General features: G+C 41.1%; 1 protein-coding gene across 1 annotated transcript; it reads left to right on the forward strand.

Moving 5' to 3' along the window:
- Positions 1 to 2469: 2469 nt before the first annotated feature.
- Positions 2470 to 20240, forward strand: LOC308082348 (phosphatidylinositol 5-phosphate 4-kinase type-2 gamma-like). The gene is made up of 11 exons (XM_080424067.1): positions 2470 to 2554; positions 4158 to 4347; positions 5455 to 5552; positions 7876 to 7972; positions 9459 to 9596; positions 14622 to 14768; positions 16130 to 16168; positions 16907 to 17020; positions 18201 to 18504; positions 19014 to 19117; positions 19989 to 20240. Exons 2-11 carry the CDS (start codon positions 4192 to 4194, stop codon positions 20067 to 20069), a joined length of 1278 nt encoding a protein of 425 aa, XP_080280193.1. The 5' UTR covers positions 2470 to 2554; positions 4158 to 4191; the 3' UTR covers positions 20070 to 20240.
- Positions 20241 to 20677: the final 437 nt, after the last annotated feature.

The raw sequence follows: 20677 nt of genomic DNA on the forward strand, positions 1-20677 counted from the left end.
TATTTTTGTTTATTAATAAAACAAGTGCCTAATAGAGTATTTTTAGAATCCAAGAAACCAAGATTTTGCTTCTAGTTAAAAGAAACCTCCTGCTGATCTTGTGTTTTGCAGTGTATATCTTGACTACATTTTTGTAACTTTAACTTAACATTATTATATGCTGTTGTAGGCTATTCATATTTTATTACCATTGTATTGGTTCCTCTGAATGTAATACGTTATTTATGTTATTATTATTTATGTTACTTGTTTGTCAGAGCCATCCTGAAACAATGTTACATTACTATTAGGGATGCACCGATATGGAAATAATTGTCCGATACCGATGTTTACAATAACAATTTAGCCAATAGCGATACTGATATTTGTTTTAGTATTTGATGTTATTATTTCCCCAATTTGTGCCAGAGCAACAAATAAATATTCATTATCAGAAATAACTGTTCAGAATCGTGTAGCCCGCGCAAAATTGATGCTTATCAACAACAGAAAAATATCGGCTATACTGCCATCGGTGAATGTCAACTTTATTTGCAGATACCGATACTGACCGACAAATATGTGGCCGATACGTCGGTGCATCCCTAATTATATTATTTGTACTGTATTTCATCTTAGGCAGGTTGTGTTGCACAGGCCTATAGCATGAATCCTTATTTTTTTAAATTGACTGATCTGGAACATGTGACTGAACACTAAGGGACAATAAAATAAAATATATCCTGAATAACTCAGGGATTGTAATCGTATGAAACCTCATTTGTTTGCCAAAAATAGCATGATGCAAGTAAGTGTGTCCCCTGCTCCTTAAGCCAGATTTAAAATATATTCAAAATTTGTCCAAATCTTTCACGATGTTTTTAAAATAGCAGATCTACAAGCTCTCAATGCCGTGTGTCAACACATTGTATATTGGCTATTATTTTCAAATAGTGGTTTAACTCATTTAAATGCATGCTATTAACTCATTCTTCTGGGGACCCCCTGGAACCCCCTCAAGGACCCCTGGTGGTCCCCGGACCCCCACTTTGAGAACCATGCACTGCCTCAAGCACCATATGACCAGGAATTAGATCAGGACTGAACCTGTAATGCTTGTTTGGAGCATCATGTTTATCTCACAAAAATCTGACTGCACAGAAAAACTTTCAATGATGGAATAATTCAATTCAAGGTGAGAAAAGTGGGAGCATTCAGATCAGATTAGGCCTATAATGATGTGACAGCCTAAATCAATAGTTCTCAAACTTTCTTATGTCAAGGACATCCAAAATGTATATGTATTTGGCTGCGGATCCCCATCTGAAAAATATTTTGTGCCAGGACTCTCCAGAAGCAAAGATTTGAGTTAAAAATGTTCGATTAAAAAAAATATATACATACATATTCAAAGATTTGCACACATTTTCAAGATTTTCCAAAAATAGCAGATCTACAAGCACAACATATGCTATGTTTTAATAGCCAAAGTATAAAATGTGGTTAAAATTATTGTGACGCTATATTAACAAATTTAGCTGGGGACCCCCTGGTACCCCCTAAGGACCCTACTTTGAGAACCAATTGCTTAAATGACATGACAACCTCTATGAAATTGTGCAATTATATTACCCAATTACTCAACTGGCAATTATTCAACTGGCTCATAAATAGGGATTTGGCTTGTGGCGTTAACATTTGCATATTACCATAGAGACCTATTGAGCCTTAAGTAGCCTATACAATCATTAGAATCCACAGGTATTTGAGGAATATTGCTGAAATAGCCTGTAGCCTACAGTACTTAATCTGGCTGAGTAGCTACAGATTACTGTATAACCACCTGACCTGGTGCTTGATGTTGTAATAACAATGTAATAATAACAACAAAATAATACATTACCCTTGATATGATAAATAATGCAAATATCTCTTTCTCTCTCTCTCTCTCTCTCTCTCTCTCTCTCTCTCTCTCTCTCTCTCTCTCTCTCTCTCTCTCTCTCTCTCTCACGCACGCACGCACGCACGCGTGCACATACGCAGAAAGAGAGAGAGAGAGAGAGAGAGAGAGAGAGAGAGAGAGAGAGAGAGAGAGAGAGAGAGATAGGTGGAGAGAGAGAGAGAGAGAGAGAGAGAGAGAGAGAGAGAGAGGGAGAGAGAGAGAGAGAGGTGGAGAGGGAGGGAGGGAGAGAGAGAGAGAGAGAGAGAGAGAGAGAGAGAGAGAGAGAGAGAGAGAGAGAGAGAGGTGGAGAGGGAGAGAGAGAGAGAGAGAGAGAGAGAGAGAGAGAGAGAGAGAGAGAGTGAGAGAGAGAGAGAGAGAGAGAGAGAGAGAGAGAGAGAGAGAGAGAGAGAGAGAGCTCTACTGGTCCTACTACTAATTAGTAAAAGATTAGCCTAAAGGATTAGAATGAAAAACAGAAAAGAAAAAGGATAAAGGGAGAAAAACAGAACAGAACTGATTTAGTTTGGAGGAGAGAGACATTATAGACTGTTTGATCCAACCAGGAGAGTCACATCACATGCTTTAAGAGGACACAACAACATCACAACCTCATCACAGGACCACATGCAGCAGGTAGGTCCTCTACTCTATGGTCCTCTACAGCATCACACAAATGCATCAAAAGTAGCAGATCTACAAGCTGGATGCGTTTTGAGCTTGTAGATCTGCTACTTTTGCTACTTTTGAATTTGAATCCTGAAAAGTAACAGTTTTGGACAAAAGTTTCCACGCAACAGAGACCATTTACTTAAGTACTTTTAGCCTAACACTTCTGAGGTGTTCTTTTTTTACTTTACTTTCAATACTTCTCCACTCCTCCACAGGCAAATATCATTACTTTTTACTCATTACTTATTTGACATTGACAACTTCAGTTATAGCTACTTTGCAGATTGAGATTATTATTACAAAACATACATTAACAAATTAAGCTATACATTTTTTACTTCAGCTATATCCCTGTTTGAAAATTGTTGATCTGCAAGCTCACAATGGATCGCAGTGCAGGACTTTTACTTGTACTAGAGTATTTCTATATTGTTGTAAAAACGTCTGAGTACTTTTTCCACCACTGCTATACAACTATATCAGAAATGACTGCTAAATAAATATTATTTCACAGCACAGGGACAGCTTCTAGTGACTAAAGGTTATACCAAAGTCCTGTCTCTCCAGCTTTTTAATAAACAGAAAATAATTATTTTCATTGGGTTGCCAATTTCTTCCACTTCAGCTTATTGTGTTCCCGTTTCAATGCTGTCTGCTCATTTCTTTGTGTCATCACTTCCCATTGCACTTGTTTATCCTGTATGAGTCCTCTCTCCTGATCTCTACCAGAAATGACGATCCTGACCTCCAGATGCATTTACTGTTCACTAAAGAGCTAGAGACACAAGGAGACCTCCTGTTGCTGATCTAACAGACACCCTATAGGGATGATTAGATGATCAGACTATAGAGCTATCACTTATTTTAACCCATTAAAGGTCTAGTGAAATGATACATACGTTTTTCACCACTTTAGAGCATATCTGTGGTCATCATATGGGCATACATAACAATAGATGCCCCAAAAAACAAAAAGCAAAACATTTGGTTGTATTTTTGTATCAAAAGTCCCTAAAAAGACAATCCTGTGAACGAAAACGTGCTGCGTGATGACATAGATACACTTCATGAATATAAAGGAATCTTGATTTCATTCACCTGTGTGATTCCCATAGCAGCACGTTCCTCCAAACACAGCTGACTGATGAATTTCAGAACTACTCCGTTTTGAATCTCATTCAAGATGACGTCCAGAGAGTGTATTACTCATTTAAAACTTAATCAGCACACCAAAACATGTACGTGAAAACATTATAGGTTAGAAATAAGCAACCTGGTAACAAACATCTCCCTTGACCAGCCTGCTCCTGCAGGCTACAAACAGTAACACTGTGCACCACGTGACTGAGGTTCTACTGTGCCATAGCGTGAAGGGATGGAACCTTCGGATTGGTTGCGAGGCCATTTCAGACTGAAACTTCAAATTAAAATTACCGAAAATGTCATTGCACTGGACTTTTAAGACCTGAGGCCGATTCAACAAATGCCTTCTAAAGATGATCAGAGCAATATTTAGGCTACCACTCATTTTACTTCACCTTTAATTGCATTTATTTATTTATTTTAGAAAGAATCGGGTCAGTCAAACCGGTAGTGTGACGATGGCTTCTCCCAGTGGCTCCTCCCATCCTCCTCAGAGCATCCTGACACCCAAGAGGAAGACCATGAAGAAGAAACACTTTGTGCAGCAGAAGGTCAAAGTTCTTCGAGCGAGTGATCCTGTCCTGAGCGTGCTCATGTGGGGCGTCAATCATTCGGTAGGTAACTATAGGCAACTGTGTGTGTGTGTGTGTGTGTGTGTGTGTGTGTGTGTGTGTGTGTGTGTGTGTGTGTGTGTGTGTGTGTGTGTGTGTGTGTGTGTGTGTGTGTGTGTGTGTGTGTGTGTGTGTGTGTGTGTGTGTTCCTGACATAGACATTTGGGGAAGATAACGTCAAATTCATAACAAAATGGGCATCGCCCCAATTTCATTAGATTGAACTTTCACATTGAATTAACGTGAGTCAATGCCTTGTCCCCTAGGGCCTATAGTCTGTGTTGTGGTTGATGAAGAGTCCAGAAGTGTCTGCATTAGAGATAGCCTGCACCTTTGACCTTACCCTAGAGGAAGCCTTTATGACCACAGTCATTTAATACCAACCACTCCTACATACCATCTCAGAGCTGGGCTATAGGTGCAGACTATTTGTTTTTATATTTGGCAGCCTCAAACTGGTTGGTAGAGGGTTTCAACAACTTGGGATGCCCCAAAAAGGAGGCAAAGTATTTTGCTGTCTAATTCTCAGAGTAACTACAGGGGGTCCTCAGAGTAACTACAGGGGGTCCTCAGATTAACTACAGGGGGTCCGTGAAAATATTTGTGCGATGGGGAACATTAGCCAAAAATAGCAGATCCACAAGCTCACAACGCCTCGCGCTGCGAGGCGTTGTGAGCTTGTAGATCGGCTATTTTCTGAGAGTTGATGTAGAGGGAAAAAGAAAAAGCCAGCGCTCAAGATGACTAAAATATTGAGGATTTAAAAGGTTAACTGTCTGAAAATACACATTAACACAAATCCAACAGAAAAGATCATGTATGTCAGATAAAGTCTATGAACCTATCTATGAAATCTGCAACACAATCCAATATAGTGGGGGTCCCTGGGGTTCTCTCTCTCAGCTAGGGGGTCCTCGGTCCTCGGTTGAAGACCCCTGCCTAGAGTACTGAGTGACATGCTTATTGTAACTTGAAGACACATGCCATGATTTTGTGAATGTAACCTTTAACTATACCTTTAATATGTGTGTCCTTGTATGCTCTCCTTCATGTGGACATCATGGATACATTGTTACAATGTGTTGCCTCCATACTGTCCGTGACGTGCAGATCAATGACCTGAGCCAGCTGCCTGTCCCCGTCATGCTGCTTCCAGACGACTTCAAAGCCAACAGCAAGATCAAAGTCAGCCACCACCTCTTCAACAAGTAATCTGATTACACTGTAAAGTCAGCCACCACCTCTTCAACAAAGTAATCTGATTACACTGTTTGCCACATTGTCCCATCCTCCTTCATCACGTTGTACCGTCCGTCACTGTCACACAATCTTTGGGGAATCAACACGGTCACATTTAGGCTGAACTTCAGCAATAACAGAAATGAACACCATAATAGTGGCAGCAACTAGGTGAAAGTAAAACAAAAGTAGTTTGAAAAGATCAATACATACAAATATCGTTGCTGTCGGGCAGAAACCTCTCCATATATTTTTTTTGCGTCACACAAAAGCATCAAAAGTAGCAGATATACAAGCTTGAAACGCGACGCCAAGCGACACGTTTTGAGCTTGTAGATCTGCTACTTTGATGCTTTTGAATTTGAATCCTGAAAAGTTACCGTTTTGGAAAGTTGGTGCTGATTTGATGGGTCCAGCGGTTTGTGAGATTAGCTCCTGACACACAGACACACAAACAAACAAACAAACACACACATACACACACACACAGACTGACCCTCTTATACTGTAGATGGCTAGCCTCCTAGCCATGCTGTAAAAAAGAACAAGAAATGTAACCACAGATCAACAATATGTTTTACCATTTCATTGATTGATTGAATACTTTATTAACAGTTTGCCAAATAGTACAGTGGTACGATTATTCAATGATGCTAAAAGGATAACACAAACAGCTCTATGGGCTTGTTTCCATTGTGGTCCTACAGTATGTATTCAATTCATCAAGAACAAAAAGTTTGATTGTTGTGGCAACACTTCTCAAATAAACTAAGTATAGCCTGAATGGCATGTCTACTTTGACAGACATGTATTAACGTCGTAGTACTCTTATTAACATATTTAAGTATGCATGGTGTATGGGGACCATAGTGTTTGTTGGTGTGGAGTATAATAGTCAGAATGTACAGCAACGTCACTGAGGTTAAAGGGGATTTCAGCCAAATCCCTTAATCCATTGAGGAATGTAAGACTCTGGTATACAGTATAACACTCATAAACACAATGTAAGACTCTGGTATACAGTATAAACAGAGGGCACAAAGTGCTGTAATCACAGTCATAATTTACCCCCGTATATTTAACTGTATCGGAAACAGAAACAAAATAATAAAGACAAAAAATCACGTTGCTATAAATTCTTAATGTACTATTTTATGTAGTTACCGGGGAGAAATAATAACAGACTTAAAATGATATGAGTTACTTTCTTTTCAAGTTCAACCTTGATTGAATTCACGCTGTCTCGATCACAGTAAAATCCTGAGTGTTCATTTGGGATTTTATTGGGTAGTGAACGTGTGACAGCTTGACGTGTTTGGATTGGATGCAGTGCATATTCTTTCAAGGTAGAAACACACTTATATTACCCCGAGTAGTAGTAGTGGTACTGAACACAGAAATGGTGCAAAAACAGCACTGAGAGTGGTTCTTTTGGCTCGTTATCACGGGGGAACCTCTTGTGGTGCTTTACAGTACCTCTGTCAAATGGTGCTATACGTATATATAGAACCATTAGAGGTGCCTAAAGTAATCTGAAGAACCAGTAGAGAACCTCTAAACAGGTTCTCTGTACACCATGGTGCTGTTATTTATTTAGGTTAAGCAGGGCAGGTATTTCATGGACGCCTGCCCTTAAAAGGAGTTAAATGACCTGAGGCCACAGCGGCCTTGATGCCCCGCCCACATTGCCATAGCCGATTGCGCCGCACTTTTAACCAGTGGTTCTCAAAGTGTGTCAACATTTTTTGTTTTTAATTGGAAAATGTTGAATATTTTTTTCATTTTTTAACACAAATCTTCTCTTCTGGGGGTCCTTGGCACAAAACCTTCTCAGATGGGGTTCCGCGGCCAAATACATATAATTTTAGGGGTCCTTGGGCACGAAAAAGTTTGAAAACTATACTGCTTTAAACACCAGTGTCTCTTGTTGAAATTGTGAATTCTTAACTCCCACCTCAACATCCCTGTCTTCAGATCAGTCTGTGACTCTGATCCAGGGCTTAGTGTGTTTGAACTTTTGATTAATATATTTAATTTTGTGCCTTTGTGCCTTAAAAAAAAGTACAACACCAAAGGCCAAGAGAGCTTAGCCCAAACATGATAAAATTCCAGGCCTGGTAGCAAGTATTACTGACTACACAGTATACGATATGACATTGTATTATGATAATATACTTTTTTATATTTCTTTCAATTCCCTCCTCTCCTTTTCTCTTCTTTTCTCTTGACCAATAAACCAAGCTTTTTATTCTTATTATTTTAGTTAATGTCATTTTGCATTATTCCTTACAGGGAGAACCTTCCAGGACAATTCAAGTTCAAAGAGTACTGTCCACAAGTGTTCAGAAACCTGAGAGAACGTTTTGGAATAGAAGACCAAGATTATCAGGTATGATATCTATAGATTTAATCATTTTTTAAATTTAATTCTTGTTTATTTTTTTCAGTTGCTCGGTTCCATAATATCAGTATTAAGTGTTAATATCAAATGAACAAGGAAAACGGACAGCAACAAAACATATTAATCTTTAATACAAAATTATACAAAAAAATTAAAATTTGCGATGCTCGTCGATCATATTTATTCCATGTTGTTTAATTTTGTTGGGGACCCCTGGTACCACTCCCCTACAAGGACTCCTGGGGGTCCCCAGACCCCACTTTGAGAACCAACGTTTTACACTCTCAGAGTTAATTGAACACTGAGGGGAACGCTGTGTCCCCTTTGAATTTGCATTTCTTTGTATAATAATTTGCATGTGCCAGGTGGCCAATGGAGCCCAGTCATCTGCTGTGCTTTGAGAACATTTGTTTATCTAGCACACACGCACACGCACACACGCGCACTCACACGCACACGCACACGCACACGCACACACACACACACACACACACACACACACACACACACACACACACACACACACACACACACACACACACACACACACACTGTGTGTGATGCCTCCATGAATCACGTAGCATCCTCTCATACAATAGTGTTCTCTGTCAGTGATTGTGAACATTTAGAACTTCAAGGAGCCCCAGTTTGATATGAAAATAAATCATCAACCGCCTGATGTACGCGGATGATCCTCTGTCCACATATAGTTACTGATGGTCTGCTCTCAAAGTGGCTCAGACTCATCATTTACAATGCAAAGAAGAGTAGCATCATGATTATAAGAAGTAGGGAAGACAGTAAACTGTAATTTCCTGTGTTTTTTTCTGTCTGGTACTGCCCTTAAGGTCTGTGATGAGGTCAAGTACTTATTATGTAACAAATGACCTATCAGCGGTTCCAAAACATTTTGGACTGTGCACCCCGTTACCTCCCGACCTAGCATATATTTTTTATATATGCAACATATATGTTTATCATATATGTGACATATAAAAAATTGGCCACCTGCATAATTATGTCTCTACATGTACAAATATATTTATCCATATATGTGGCATATATGTGGACATAGCTATATATGAGACATATATTCCCTATATATCCACAAATATGCACATAATTTATATGAACCTGAATATGGCATATATGCAGCATATATTCTGCACACTTGCCATATATTGGCATAAAATAACACCATAGCACCACCACTAACCTTTTCAGGTCACGCAGCCCCTAGAGGGCGGTTGTGCACCACCGTTTGGGAATCACTGACATCTACAGGCAGCGTAGAATGTTATATACACAAGGTAACATGATTGTTCGTAAGTTTAGTATGTGTGTATTGTGTAATAATGAGATGCCTAAAATACTAGGGATAGATTATGAATCGATAACTTTTTATTAAATCATTGATAATGTTTTTAATAATGCATTTAGTTGTATTATCTGTTATCACCCCTCCTATAAACAGGTGTCTCTGACCCGCAGTCCTCCGGTGAAAGACGGGGATGAGGATCTGCTGACGTCATGTGACCACACCCTGGTGGTGAAGGACATCTCCAGTGAGGAGGTGGAGGAGATGCACCACATCCTGTCCCAGTACCACGAGGTCAGAGGTCAAAACATTTACATTACATTACATTACAGTCATTTAGTAGACGCTTTTATCCAAAGCGACTTACCAATAAGTGCATTCAACATAGGTAGGCAAGAAAACTACTAATCACCAGAAGTCTGAAGTGCATTCTCTTCTAAAACAAGCAACTAAGATACTAGCGCTAAGGTAAATGACTGTGCAATATATCAGCTACCTTTCTTAAACAGATGAGACAAATAGAAAAATCAAATGAGCAAGAGCTAAAACAAATAAGTGTATCAAATAAACAAGATCCAATAAAACAATAAAACAAGAGCTTGTACAACTAGTTAACAACAAGTAGGCAAGGCAAAGAGGAAGGATAGTGTTTCCTGAAGAGATGGGTTTTCAGCCTGCGGCGAAAGATGGGCAGTGACTCTGCTGTCCTGATATCAGTGGGGAGTTCATTCCACCACTGTGGGGCCAGAACAGAAAAAAGCCGTGACTGTGCATGTAGATCGGCCAGAAGGACCACAAAGTAGGGTCCTGTCCCAGTACCACGAGGTACAGAGGTCAAAACATTTACATTCTGTCCCAATAAGGTCAGACTCAAATACATGTACAATATCTTCCCACATTGAAACATTTTAGCCCACGATTTTGTAACCCATTTTTCACCGAGTGCCAATGCCTAAGCTCAGTAAGCTGTAATCCTGGGCGCTACTCTCTGGGGAGAGCCCCGAACTGAGCTCATGCTTCCTTCAATGCACGAGGAGTGAGCAGACCGCTTCTTATCACCTGACAGGGGGGAGTGTACGGGGAGAACATGCAAACTTCACACAGAAAGTCCCTTTCTCCAAACCCCATAGGGTATGGGCACTGATGACGCGGAGGAGAGAACACGCCCAACAGATCGGCTATTCTTGCGTGAAACTGCCGTATGACACATTTAAAAAAATAAATATTGTTTAAGTGGTTAATTGAGCATATTAGACCGGCGGCCGTTGGGACACCGGCTTTGTCGGTCGGATCATGGTTCTCGAGAAAGGCTGCGTGAAGGACGGTCAAACTCACATGCACACGCACACGCACAAACACACACACACACACACACACACACACACACACACACACACACACACACACACACACACACACACACACACACACACACACACACACACACACACACACACACACACACACACACACACACACACACACACACACACAGAGATTTCCTGCATTTACTGTATAGTAGGATTCAACAGTTCTAATTCTGTTGTATTACATTGTTGATTTTGACTGAAGATGTAGATGTCTTTATTTAGTTTTTATTTCTTCAATAAAGGTATCTTATTGACTCGTTGCGTTAATAATAACAGTATCTGTATTTGGTTTGTTGGTTTTAGTCAGTGACATCTCAGTAGAAAAAATCTCAGAGCTGTGTCTGCTTAGTTCCATTTTGTCATTTACTTCAAAGTAAAACAAAACAACAGAGTAAAAAAAAAACTAAAAGGGAAGGGTTGCTTTTGATTGGATAGCCTTGGTCGTCATAGCAACGCCTTGTCAAGATCAAAGCAGAGAAAGATGAGGCTGACTTTTTAAACAAAAAAAGAAACTCTTCTGACAATACGAGCCATAAAATGCAGACAGCAGCTCTGACATTGAAAGTCTGGGTTTAACGCTCTGTGAGAGAACTGCAGCCCTCCGGGGAAAAGCAGAGATGAGACACTGAATATTTAGGCCTTTGTTGGCAACTTCACAAAGGACAGCCAAAATGTTTAAAAAAATGGGGAAAAAAACTGGTGGAAGAAGTACTCAGATTTCTTTACTTAAAAGTAGTGAAGTGATTTTCTTTGGTTCAAATACAGTAAGTGTTAAATAGCTCTATATTCTCTGGAACCCCCTCAAGGACCCCCTGGTGGTCCCCGAACCCCCCACGTTGAGAACCACTGCCTTAAGCAGCATATGGTCAGGAAGTAGAACTGGACTGTAGGCTACCTAGTAATGCTTGTTTGGAGCCATGTTTACCTCACAAAAATAAGTGTACGGTAGAGAATAGCCCTGATACTGTACATGACTGTCATATATTATATGACAGTCATGGATGATCTTCAAAATAGTGTTTGCACTTTCTCCCTGTTTGGTCCGTACATCTACATAAAGGTTCAGATTTCAAATACAAAGTTCTTACCCCATGGCCACGGATGTTACAATTATGTACGGAAGTACCCGTATATTACATATTGTTCAATAAAAAGCATTTTAATCCGATCGGTGGCCATTTTCTCAGTATATTTTCTTCATAATGCTTTCAACTACGCGACCCTATCGTTTAGGAGGTGTATTGCACTCTGATACATTATAACTCTACGTAAACCTTCCTAACTTTCCAAACTTTAGTTTACGAAGCCTAAAAGCCAAACAGAAATGTAAATGTCTATTCATAATGTTCCAAAGTTTCAACGAGTCGACAGAAACACAATTAAATCGTTAATGGCAATTATTTGCGCGACAATTAAGCGTCAAGTAAAATGTCACGTCTCACTAGATGGTCACCTTCGTAAAACATGCCTGTCCAGCTGACTCACCCAACATTGGTATTTTTCGAGTCTGCACTGAAGAGACACTTGTTCACTCAGGCTTTTGGCAAATAGTTTGTTTATTTTGTTGTATTGCAAAGCATCCTTGGGGTTCTGAAAGGCGCTAGGCTCTATCAGTTCAAGGTATTATCACCCAATGAACAGCAAGATCCTGTTTTGAGGAACTCTCGTTTATTTCTGAGTGCGCTCCTGAAAAATTGCCCTGGCTGTGACCCTGAACACTCCAAACGCTCTCCTGAACTCACCCTTAGCACCATGGCTACTCCTAAGAGACACAGTAGGAGGGAAAACAAGGATAGTTTTCTTTTCTTTTTTTACCTACACAAACTTTCAAGGCTACCCAACGAGTGAAATCCTTGGCAGCAGAACTCTAATTCTCCACCACAGATTCTGCACCACTGCCCTAAACACGAGGTGTTGTCGTTAGGAGGAATAAACACAGAAGCACCCGGGAGGAAGTGGCTTCAGGTGTTTCAGAGTCATTCATTTGCAAATCATCACCCTGCAGCCAAAAAGGCATCTCCCAGTAACATCCAGAGCAGTATGGTTCTCAACCTTTTCAGGCCGTGGCCCCCAAAAATAATCATATTAGAACTGGGGGGCCCCCCCACCCTGACAAGCACTTGGCGTTGTAGGAGTTGAGGCATTACATTTTGTTTGACTCGGTTCAACAGATAAATATTGTGAAAATAGTCGATCTACAAGCTCACAACACCCCGCAATGTGAGGCGTTGTGAGCTTGTAGATCAGCTATTTTGATTTTTTTTGCCTCTTTCTTCTTATTTGACAATTTGGCCAATGTTTGACCAGTTTTTATAGTATAGTTTGTTCATTACTTTTGATGCAGTAATAGTATTTTCTCTTTTTTTTTTACATTTAACCCATTAAGACCTGGAAATGTGTCATTTTTTGATTTGAGCTAAAAAGCATTATTTTACACTTTGGGCTATTCAAAAATAGCAGATATACAAGCTCATAGCGCGGCACCAAGTGCCGCGCTATGAGCTTGTAGATCTGCTATTTTTGAAAAAATCGTGAAAATGTGTGCAAATCTTTGAATTTATATATTTTTCAAGCGAACATTTTTAACTCATATCTTTGCTTCTGGGGGTCTCTGGAACAAAATATTTTGATGGGGGTCTGCGGCCAAATACATATAATTTTGGGGGTCCTTGACATGAAAAAGATTGAGCACCACTGATATAGAAACATACGTTTTTCAGAAAACTGTTGGGATTTAGGAGACATGTAGAATCGGCTTCAGGTCTCAATGGGTTAAAAAGGGTTAAATTGTCACTTCTGTCATCTGAGGACCCCAAAAAAATCATGTGGGGACCCCCCCGGGGGTCCTGACCCACATGTTGAGAACCAGTGATCCAGAGAACAGTCCTGGTCAGTGTGAGGGCGCTGCTCCTCCACGGTGCAGGGTTTCTGTTTGCAGGCTCAGACAGACAGACAGACAGACTGGCCATCTGGCCATCCTGGCAGCATCCAGATTCCAGATGGACCGGCCCACTTATGGGGCCGCCAGGCCAGGGCCGGCCTACAGGAACAGCTTGCTCACATGGCGGCCCCCCTTGATGTTGGACCGGCCCATCTAATTGGGCATCACAGTTATCAGTGGGATAGATATTGTGCAGGCCAGGTGTAAAGGCCAGGGTGGGGAGTTACCTCTTCTATAGTCGTGGCTGTGTCCATGAAGACAAAGGTGACACCGGAGTCCCCCCCGGAGTCTATACTACGACTACTACTTTTTTCCTCCAAACACCAAATCTCTGGCAAAAATAGCTGATCTACAACTCACAATGCAACAACGTGTTGTGAGCCTGCAGAATGGCTAATGTCCTGCACTCTACAGTAAATATCTTTGATCTACAACGGCGCGTCACAATTATCCCAGGATATGGACGCTATAGGGTTCATATGGGTAACAAAAGAGAAGGAATGCTTTTGTTTTTTTATGATCAAATTGTAAAGTAACCCTACCGAATTAACCGAATTAAAGTAACAAAAACCCGAAATAAAAGGAGAAAAAAAACGCAGGGGGGGCCTCAAAAATTAATCCAGCCTTGTGTATCTGTTCTTGTGTTTTGCAGCACATTGTGACGTGTCACAGCCAGTCGCCTCCTCCGACTCTGGGACGACTGTATCGCGGCCGCCCTATTAGAGGGGGCACGCCTCTTGACTCCTGGTCAATCACAGCGCGTCTTTTCCGAGACTTGGCAGAATCTAGTTGTATAAAAATACAACAGGATATTTTTTTTATACAACTAGATTCAGACAAGTCCCGGAAAAGACGCGCCGTGATTGGCCAGGAGTCAGGAAGCGTGCCCCCCCCCCCCCCCCCCTAATATGGCGGCCACGATACAGGTCGCTCCAATGAACTGCAGCGGCCATTGAGGTATCTAGGTTTCTACATCTATGGTGACGTGTCATGGCTTGTGTCTTGCAGCACATTGTGACGTGTCACGGCAGCACGCTGCTCCCTCAGTTCTTGGCCATGTACAGGGTGACCGTGGAGAGCGAGGACACCTACCTGCTGGTGATGAGGAACATGTTCAGCCACAGACTGCATGTCCACAGGAAGTATGACCTCAAGGTACAGCAAGCCGCCGCCCACTCTCCTGTCTGTGTCTGCTCATTCAATCTGATGTCGTTGCTGTCTCCATTATTCTAACTTCTTGTGTTTGTTTTGTAAATCAACGCCCTACTTCAGGGGTCTTCAACAGGGGGTCCGGGACCCCTAGGGGGTCCTCAGAGTTACTACAGGAGGGCCATCGGCTATTTTTGGCTAAAGAGGTGTAGGTGTAGAGGGAAAAAAACAGCAGACCAAGTAAAAACTAAAACAGTTTAATCTGCAACACAATTTTAAACAATATAGAGGGGGGTCCCTGCTTCATCTCTCTCTCAGCTAGGGGGTCCTTGGCCTGAAAACGTTGAAGACCCCTGCCCTACTTGATCATACTACAGCGTCACACAAAAGTATCAAAAGTAGCAGATCTACAAGCTCGAAATGCGGCGCGAAGCGACGCGTTTTGAGCTTGTAGATCTGCTGCTTTTGCTATTTCTGAATTTGAATCCTGAAAAGTAAAGTTTTGGACATAATGAGATTTCCACCTGACTGAGTACTGACATGGTATTGTTAACCAAACGGCGGGTAGCGACACACATTGGGTCGCTGACTCGTTTTAATGTATTTGTATTAATAAATACCCAGTTTTTTAACCTTTCCTTCAAAGAATAGTAGCTTTATTTTCAGATTTGTTTCGAAAATGAAAAAGAAAATTGTGAAAATAGCTGGTCTTCAAGCTCTCAACGTGTCGCGTCGTGAGGCTAAGATTGAATAAAAGCCAATTTGGGCGGCAGGGGAGATATTCCAGTTTGTGCTTCATGCAATACCTCGTCAGCCAGTAGTGGCCCTACCAGACACCACCAGGGTCTAAATGTCTTATTAATTAAAGGAGAATTCCGGACAAATTAAGTGTTATCTTTGATGTCTCGTTACTCACCTACCGACGTAAAAAGTGGTGTTCTTTTTTTCCATAGATTCCCGATTTAACACTGGATGCTTGTTTCTTTCCAGAACCTGGCAACTTGTGTTGCCAGGTTCTGGAAACAAGCAACCAGTGTTAAATCGTTCGCCATTAACGGTAGCCTCGCAGGAAGTTTCAGCGCATGTTTGACTATCATGAGACTCTACAATGAATAGTAGTAGAGAAAAAAATAACTTTGCATCGGTTATAATAGACGAATTTCCCTAACCCACGCGCTCCCATTATGACAACGGAGGGGGTTTAAAAAATTACGACAGGGGAATCTATGGAAAAAAAGAACGCCACTTTTTACGTCGGTAGCTGAGTAACGAGACATCAAAGATAACACTTAATTTGTCCGGAATTCTCCTTTAATATAGTTATGCATTGCAGCTTTAAGTTACAAAGTAACATTGTCTTTTCACAGGGGTCCTTGGTGTCTCGTGCAGCAAGTTTTAAAGAGAAGGTGAGATCAGACTGAAATTCATTTGCATTTCTACCTATTTGTGTAGCCTAAATGCCAGAGGCCTGGGCTAGTGACTGCGAGAATCTATGTTCGGAAACGGAATGAGTAATACCTGATTCATATCAGATGGTCTTACAGTACCTAAAGTCCATAGGCTCATTATGTCACCTTTAAGTCTCATATGTCACCTTTAAGTCTCATATGTCACCTTTAAGTCATCCTTATAGGTTCAGTAGCACTAGAAGCTGCTTCTATATAGGAAACTGAGTAGATACTAGGCATTGCGGTTTCTGAGATGTGTTTGTTTTTTGTGACTTTTTTTTAATGATATACCTATGTACTTTTGTTTGGTTTTGTAGAACCTTTGTATCGATATTGTAGATAGTATATTGTAAATATGTATTTTATTTGCCCCCGTGTATTGTTCTAACAAAGAGGGACACAGCCTCTAAGACTGAGCCCATACGGCTGTGCACTATTATATTCATTGATACAAGATAAGATAAGATAAGATAAGATAAGATAAGATAAGATAAGATAAGATAAGATAAGATAAGATAAGATAAGATAAGATACTTGAACCCATTGTGTTATATTATCTTGCAGTGTTTAAATATTTGAGACAAAATTACCCTGGGAGGATTTGACCATACGATATTGGACATAATAACAAATAATTTGTGTGTTAATGGTTTATTTGCGTCTGTAACATTGTTGCCCTTCATCCTGTATTTCCAGGGGAAAGAGCTGCCCACGTACAAAGATGTCGACTTCAGGAATAATATGCAAAAGATTTATGTAAATGAAGAGGAGAGAGCAAAACTAATGGAGAAGCTCAACAGAGACGTAGAGGTGAGGACGTGTGTGTGTGTGTGTGCGTGTGTGCGTGCGTGCGTGCGTGCGTGCGTGCGTGCGTGCGTGCGTGCGTGCGTGCGTGCGTGCGTGCGTGCGTGCGTGTGCGAGTGCGCGTGTGTGTGCATGCGTGCGTGCGTGCGTGCGTGCGTGCGTGCGTACGTGCGTGCGTGCGTGCATGTCTTTGTGAGAACCAAATGCCCTCACCAGCATAACACGATGACGACAATTATATAAAGTGTGAACATTTAGCTTGTTCTCACTTTGCAAGAGGCTGTTTTAGGTTTAGGGTTTGTTTTACTTGTCTTGTAGGCCTACTGTACATCTGCTATTTTTGAACATTTTTGAAAAATCTTCAAATGCGTCTGCGACGCATTGAGAGCTTGTAGATCAGCATTTTAAATGGTCAAACTAGCAATTATGTTCAGAAGCATCTTCCATAAAATCTTAATGGTCTTGGATATTTCATATAAAAGCCTCAATCTGTGTAGAACAGCAGATTGTGTTAATTCTTTATAGGAAACAGCGCTAGTGGTGGGGGCTCCTTTCATAATGTTGCACAAATCACAGGACTTGGCCATACAACATGTTTTCAGTTGTGAGATTTTAAGATCGGTAAAGCATCTGTGTCATTTTAGATTTCTTTGGCTATTCAAAAAACAGAAGATCAAGCTAGATCTGCTATTTTTTGAAAAATCGTGAAAATGTGTGCAAATCTTTGAATGTATACATTTTTTTAAGCAACATTTTTTTACTCAAATCTTTTCTTCTGGGGGGTCCCTGGAACAAAATATTTTGAGATGGGGGTCCGCGGCCAAATACGTATCATTTTGGGGGTCCTTGACATGAAAATGTTTGAGACACTGATTATAGCAACATAAGAAAAAACAAACATAAAAAAAGAAAAAAACTGTTAGGATGCAGAAGACATTTGTAAAATCCCCAGAAGCAAAGATTTGAGTTAAAAATGTTCGCTTTAAAAATATATATATTAAAATATTTTCACGAATTTTCACGATAAAATATATAAATAGCAGATCTACAAGCTCATCCGCGCTATGAGCTTGTATATCTGCTATTTTTGAACAGCCAAATAAATCAAAAAATGACACAGATGCGTTCCCAGTCTTAAAGGGTTAATCCATGTATTTGTGTGTGTGTAATATTGTATGTATTTCAGTTCCTGGTTCGTATGAGGATCATGGACTACAGTCTGCTGCTGGGGATTCATGATGTAGAACGGGCTGAAGACGAGGAGGAGGAGGAGGACGAGGAGGAGGAGGTGGGCTCCTCCTCCCATGAGGAAGAGGAGGAGGTGGAGATGAACGACCTGTCACCTCCTCCTCCTCCCCCTGCTCCTCCTCTGGCCTCCTCCTATGGCTCCTCCCCTGAAGGCATCGCCGGCTACATGAACTCCTTCAAGCCCATGGGCCCCGGGGAGTTTGACCCCTACGTTGACGTGTACGCCATCCAGAGCGACGTAGGTGGGTCCTGATGAGAGACGTGGACAAGGAAGTGAACGGGCTGGTTTTTAAGAGGGATTTAGAACTCGTTAATGATGTGGTTAACCTGAGGCCCGATCTCCTTTGGTCACCAACCTAGACTTATGACTCTCCAGTAGACCCCGACCAGATGATCTAAGGGTACGCGCTGGCACATATGTAGGGGTTTTAGCATTTCACATAGATAGCTAGGAGCTAGACCATGAAGAGCTTTAAAAGTTAGCAGTAAAATCTTAAAGTCAATCCTTAAGGAGACTGGCAGCCAGTGAAGTGTAGTTAAAACAGGTGTTATGTGCTCAAACAGCTGGTACCAGTGATGAGCCTAGCTGCCGCATTCTGAACTAATTGCAGACGGTTCTTAAACTTTTTTATTTCAAGGATCCCCCAGTTTGGTATGCATTAACTACGGCCACGGACCCCCGTAACTTTGAGAGTGTATGTACACAAGATGTAACAATAAAAACACAACCTTTGAACCGTGAACCCTGTAGGAGCGCCCCAGAGGGAGGTGTACTTCATGGGTCTCATTGATGTGCTGACACAATACGACACCAAGAAGAAAGCTGCTCACGCCGCCAAGACCGTCAAACATGGAGTGAGTCCTTTTTAAACAAGCCGTAATGCATGACATTATTGATATAGTGAGATAACGGATGAGACCTGACGTAATGAGACATCTTCACCCATGCTTGCCGTTAGTTCCTTTTGTACCATTTCTCCTCTAGTGGCTATAAAATTGGGATGGTCTATCTTCATAAATTAACCATCTTTGATAGAAGGTTTCCAACTGAGAGCAACGATATGATCTCGGTTCTCCATCCTGTTTCCTGTTGTGCTTTGGTCAGGAGTTGCCAAGTCTGCTTATAAGCTTTGGGCTTGTTTTCCTGTAAAGTCGCAAGTAAATATTGGTAGCTGTGGGTTGTGTTTTTTTTGGGGCTGGTTTCTAAAGCATAGTTGCTTATTTAAGCTTGCTTCAAAATGTTGTTTAAACCAGTGGCTCTCAAACCTTTTCATGTCAGAGAACCCCAAATTAATATGTATTTGGCGGCGGACTCCCATCTGAAAATATTTTGTGCGCAGGGAAATGTTTAGAAAAATATATTTTTTTGCAAGATTTGTTTGGAAAATAGCAGATCTAAAAGCTCACAACGCGTCGCGATGTGACACGTTGTGAGCTTGTAGATCGACTATTTTCAAATAGACAATGTCTATTTTAGGTTTAAAGTGCTCATGTAGCCTATAGTTGCTTCTTTTGGCCTTGTTTTCATAGACCCGGTTGCTCGTTTCTCTCACAAACTCTGGCAACGCTGCTTCTGTCACGCTATGGCACTTCACACACCACAGTGAAGGTGGCAGAATGAATGATGACTCAATGTGTGTAAAACCTGAGACTCCGCTGTTTCTGGGTTGAATTCAATCCATTGCTCCTCCTCTGTGTTCTGTGTTCTGTGTTCTCCTCCCATCAGGCTGGAGCAGAGATCTCTACGGTCCACCCAGAGCAGTACGCCAAACGTTTCCTCGAGTTCATCACCAAGATCTTCGCCTAGCTCTACAGCTCCATCATACACATGCCAATGCAAGGGAAGCGCTATCACCTAGCAGCTGTAATAATAGCCTTAAAATCACCTTTAGCCTTAAACCACTTCAACCCTCTAGACTCAATAAACTGGACCTGAGTTGTCTCTGTACTCGGAGCGTGTTCTTCTGTCTACACTCTTTGCCAAAAAACTGCCAATCTACAAGCTTGTACATTTGCTATTTATTGGCTAATGTTCCATCCAGAATGTGTACAGTGTGTTTAATAATCCTCTCCTGAGGACTGATAATAATGCTTCTTTTAAAAAATATTACTGAGAGGTTCAGCTCATTACAGTTTATTAACTGGACCATACACAGCATCAAATGTAAAGACAATCTTTAGATTACTTGCTTACTTGCTTGATTACTAGCTATTTTAGACCAGTGGTTTTCAAAGTGCACCAGGTGTGCCTGAGAGGGGGTCCCAGCTAAATGTGTAATTTCCCTGTAATTCAACTCACTTGTGATCATTAAAATTCAAAACAATTGCATCAGTGACTATTCTAACATCATATTTCACTGTATTGTTCGAATAAGTCACAATGAGTCAATTAATGTAATTTAGACAATTACATTA

The sequence above is a fragment of the Gymnoscopelus braueri genome, assembly GCF_963280865.1.
Source record: "Gymnoscopelus braueri genome assembly, chromosome: 3".
NCBI lineage: Eukaryota > Metazoa > Chordata > Actinopteri > Myctophiformes > Myctophidae > Gymnoscopelus > Gymnoscopelus braueri.

Coding starts and splice junctions, on each gene's coding strand:
- LOC308082348 (XM_080424067.1), top strand. CDS start 4,192: ATGGCTTCTCCCAGTGGCTCCTCCCATCCTCCTCAGAGCATCCTGACA. Junction 18,505..19,013: donor CGCCATCCAGAGCGACGTAG/GTGGGTCCTGAT, acceptor TGAACCCTGTAG/GAGCGCCCCAGAGGGAGGTG. Junction 19,118..19,988: donor CCAAGACCGTCAAACATGGA/GTGAGTCCTTTT, acceptor TCCTCCCATCAG/GCTGGAGCAGAGATCTCTAC.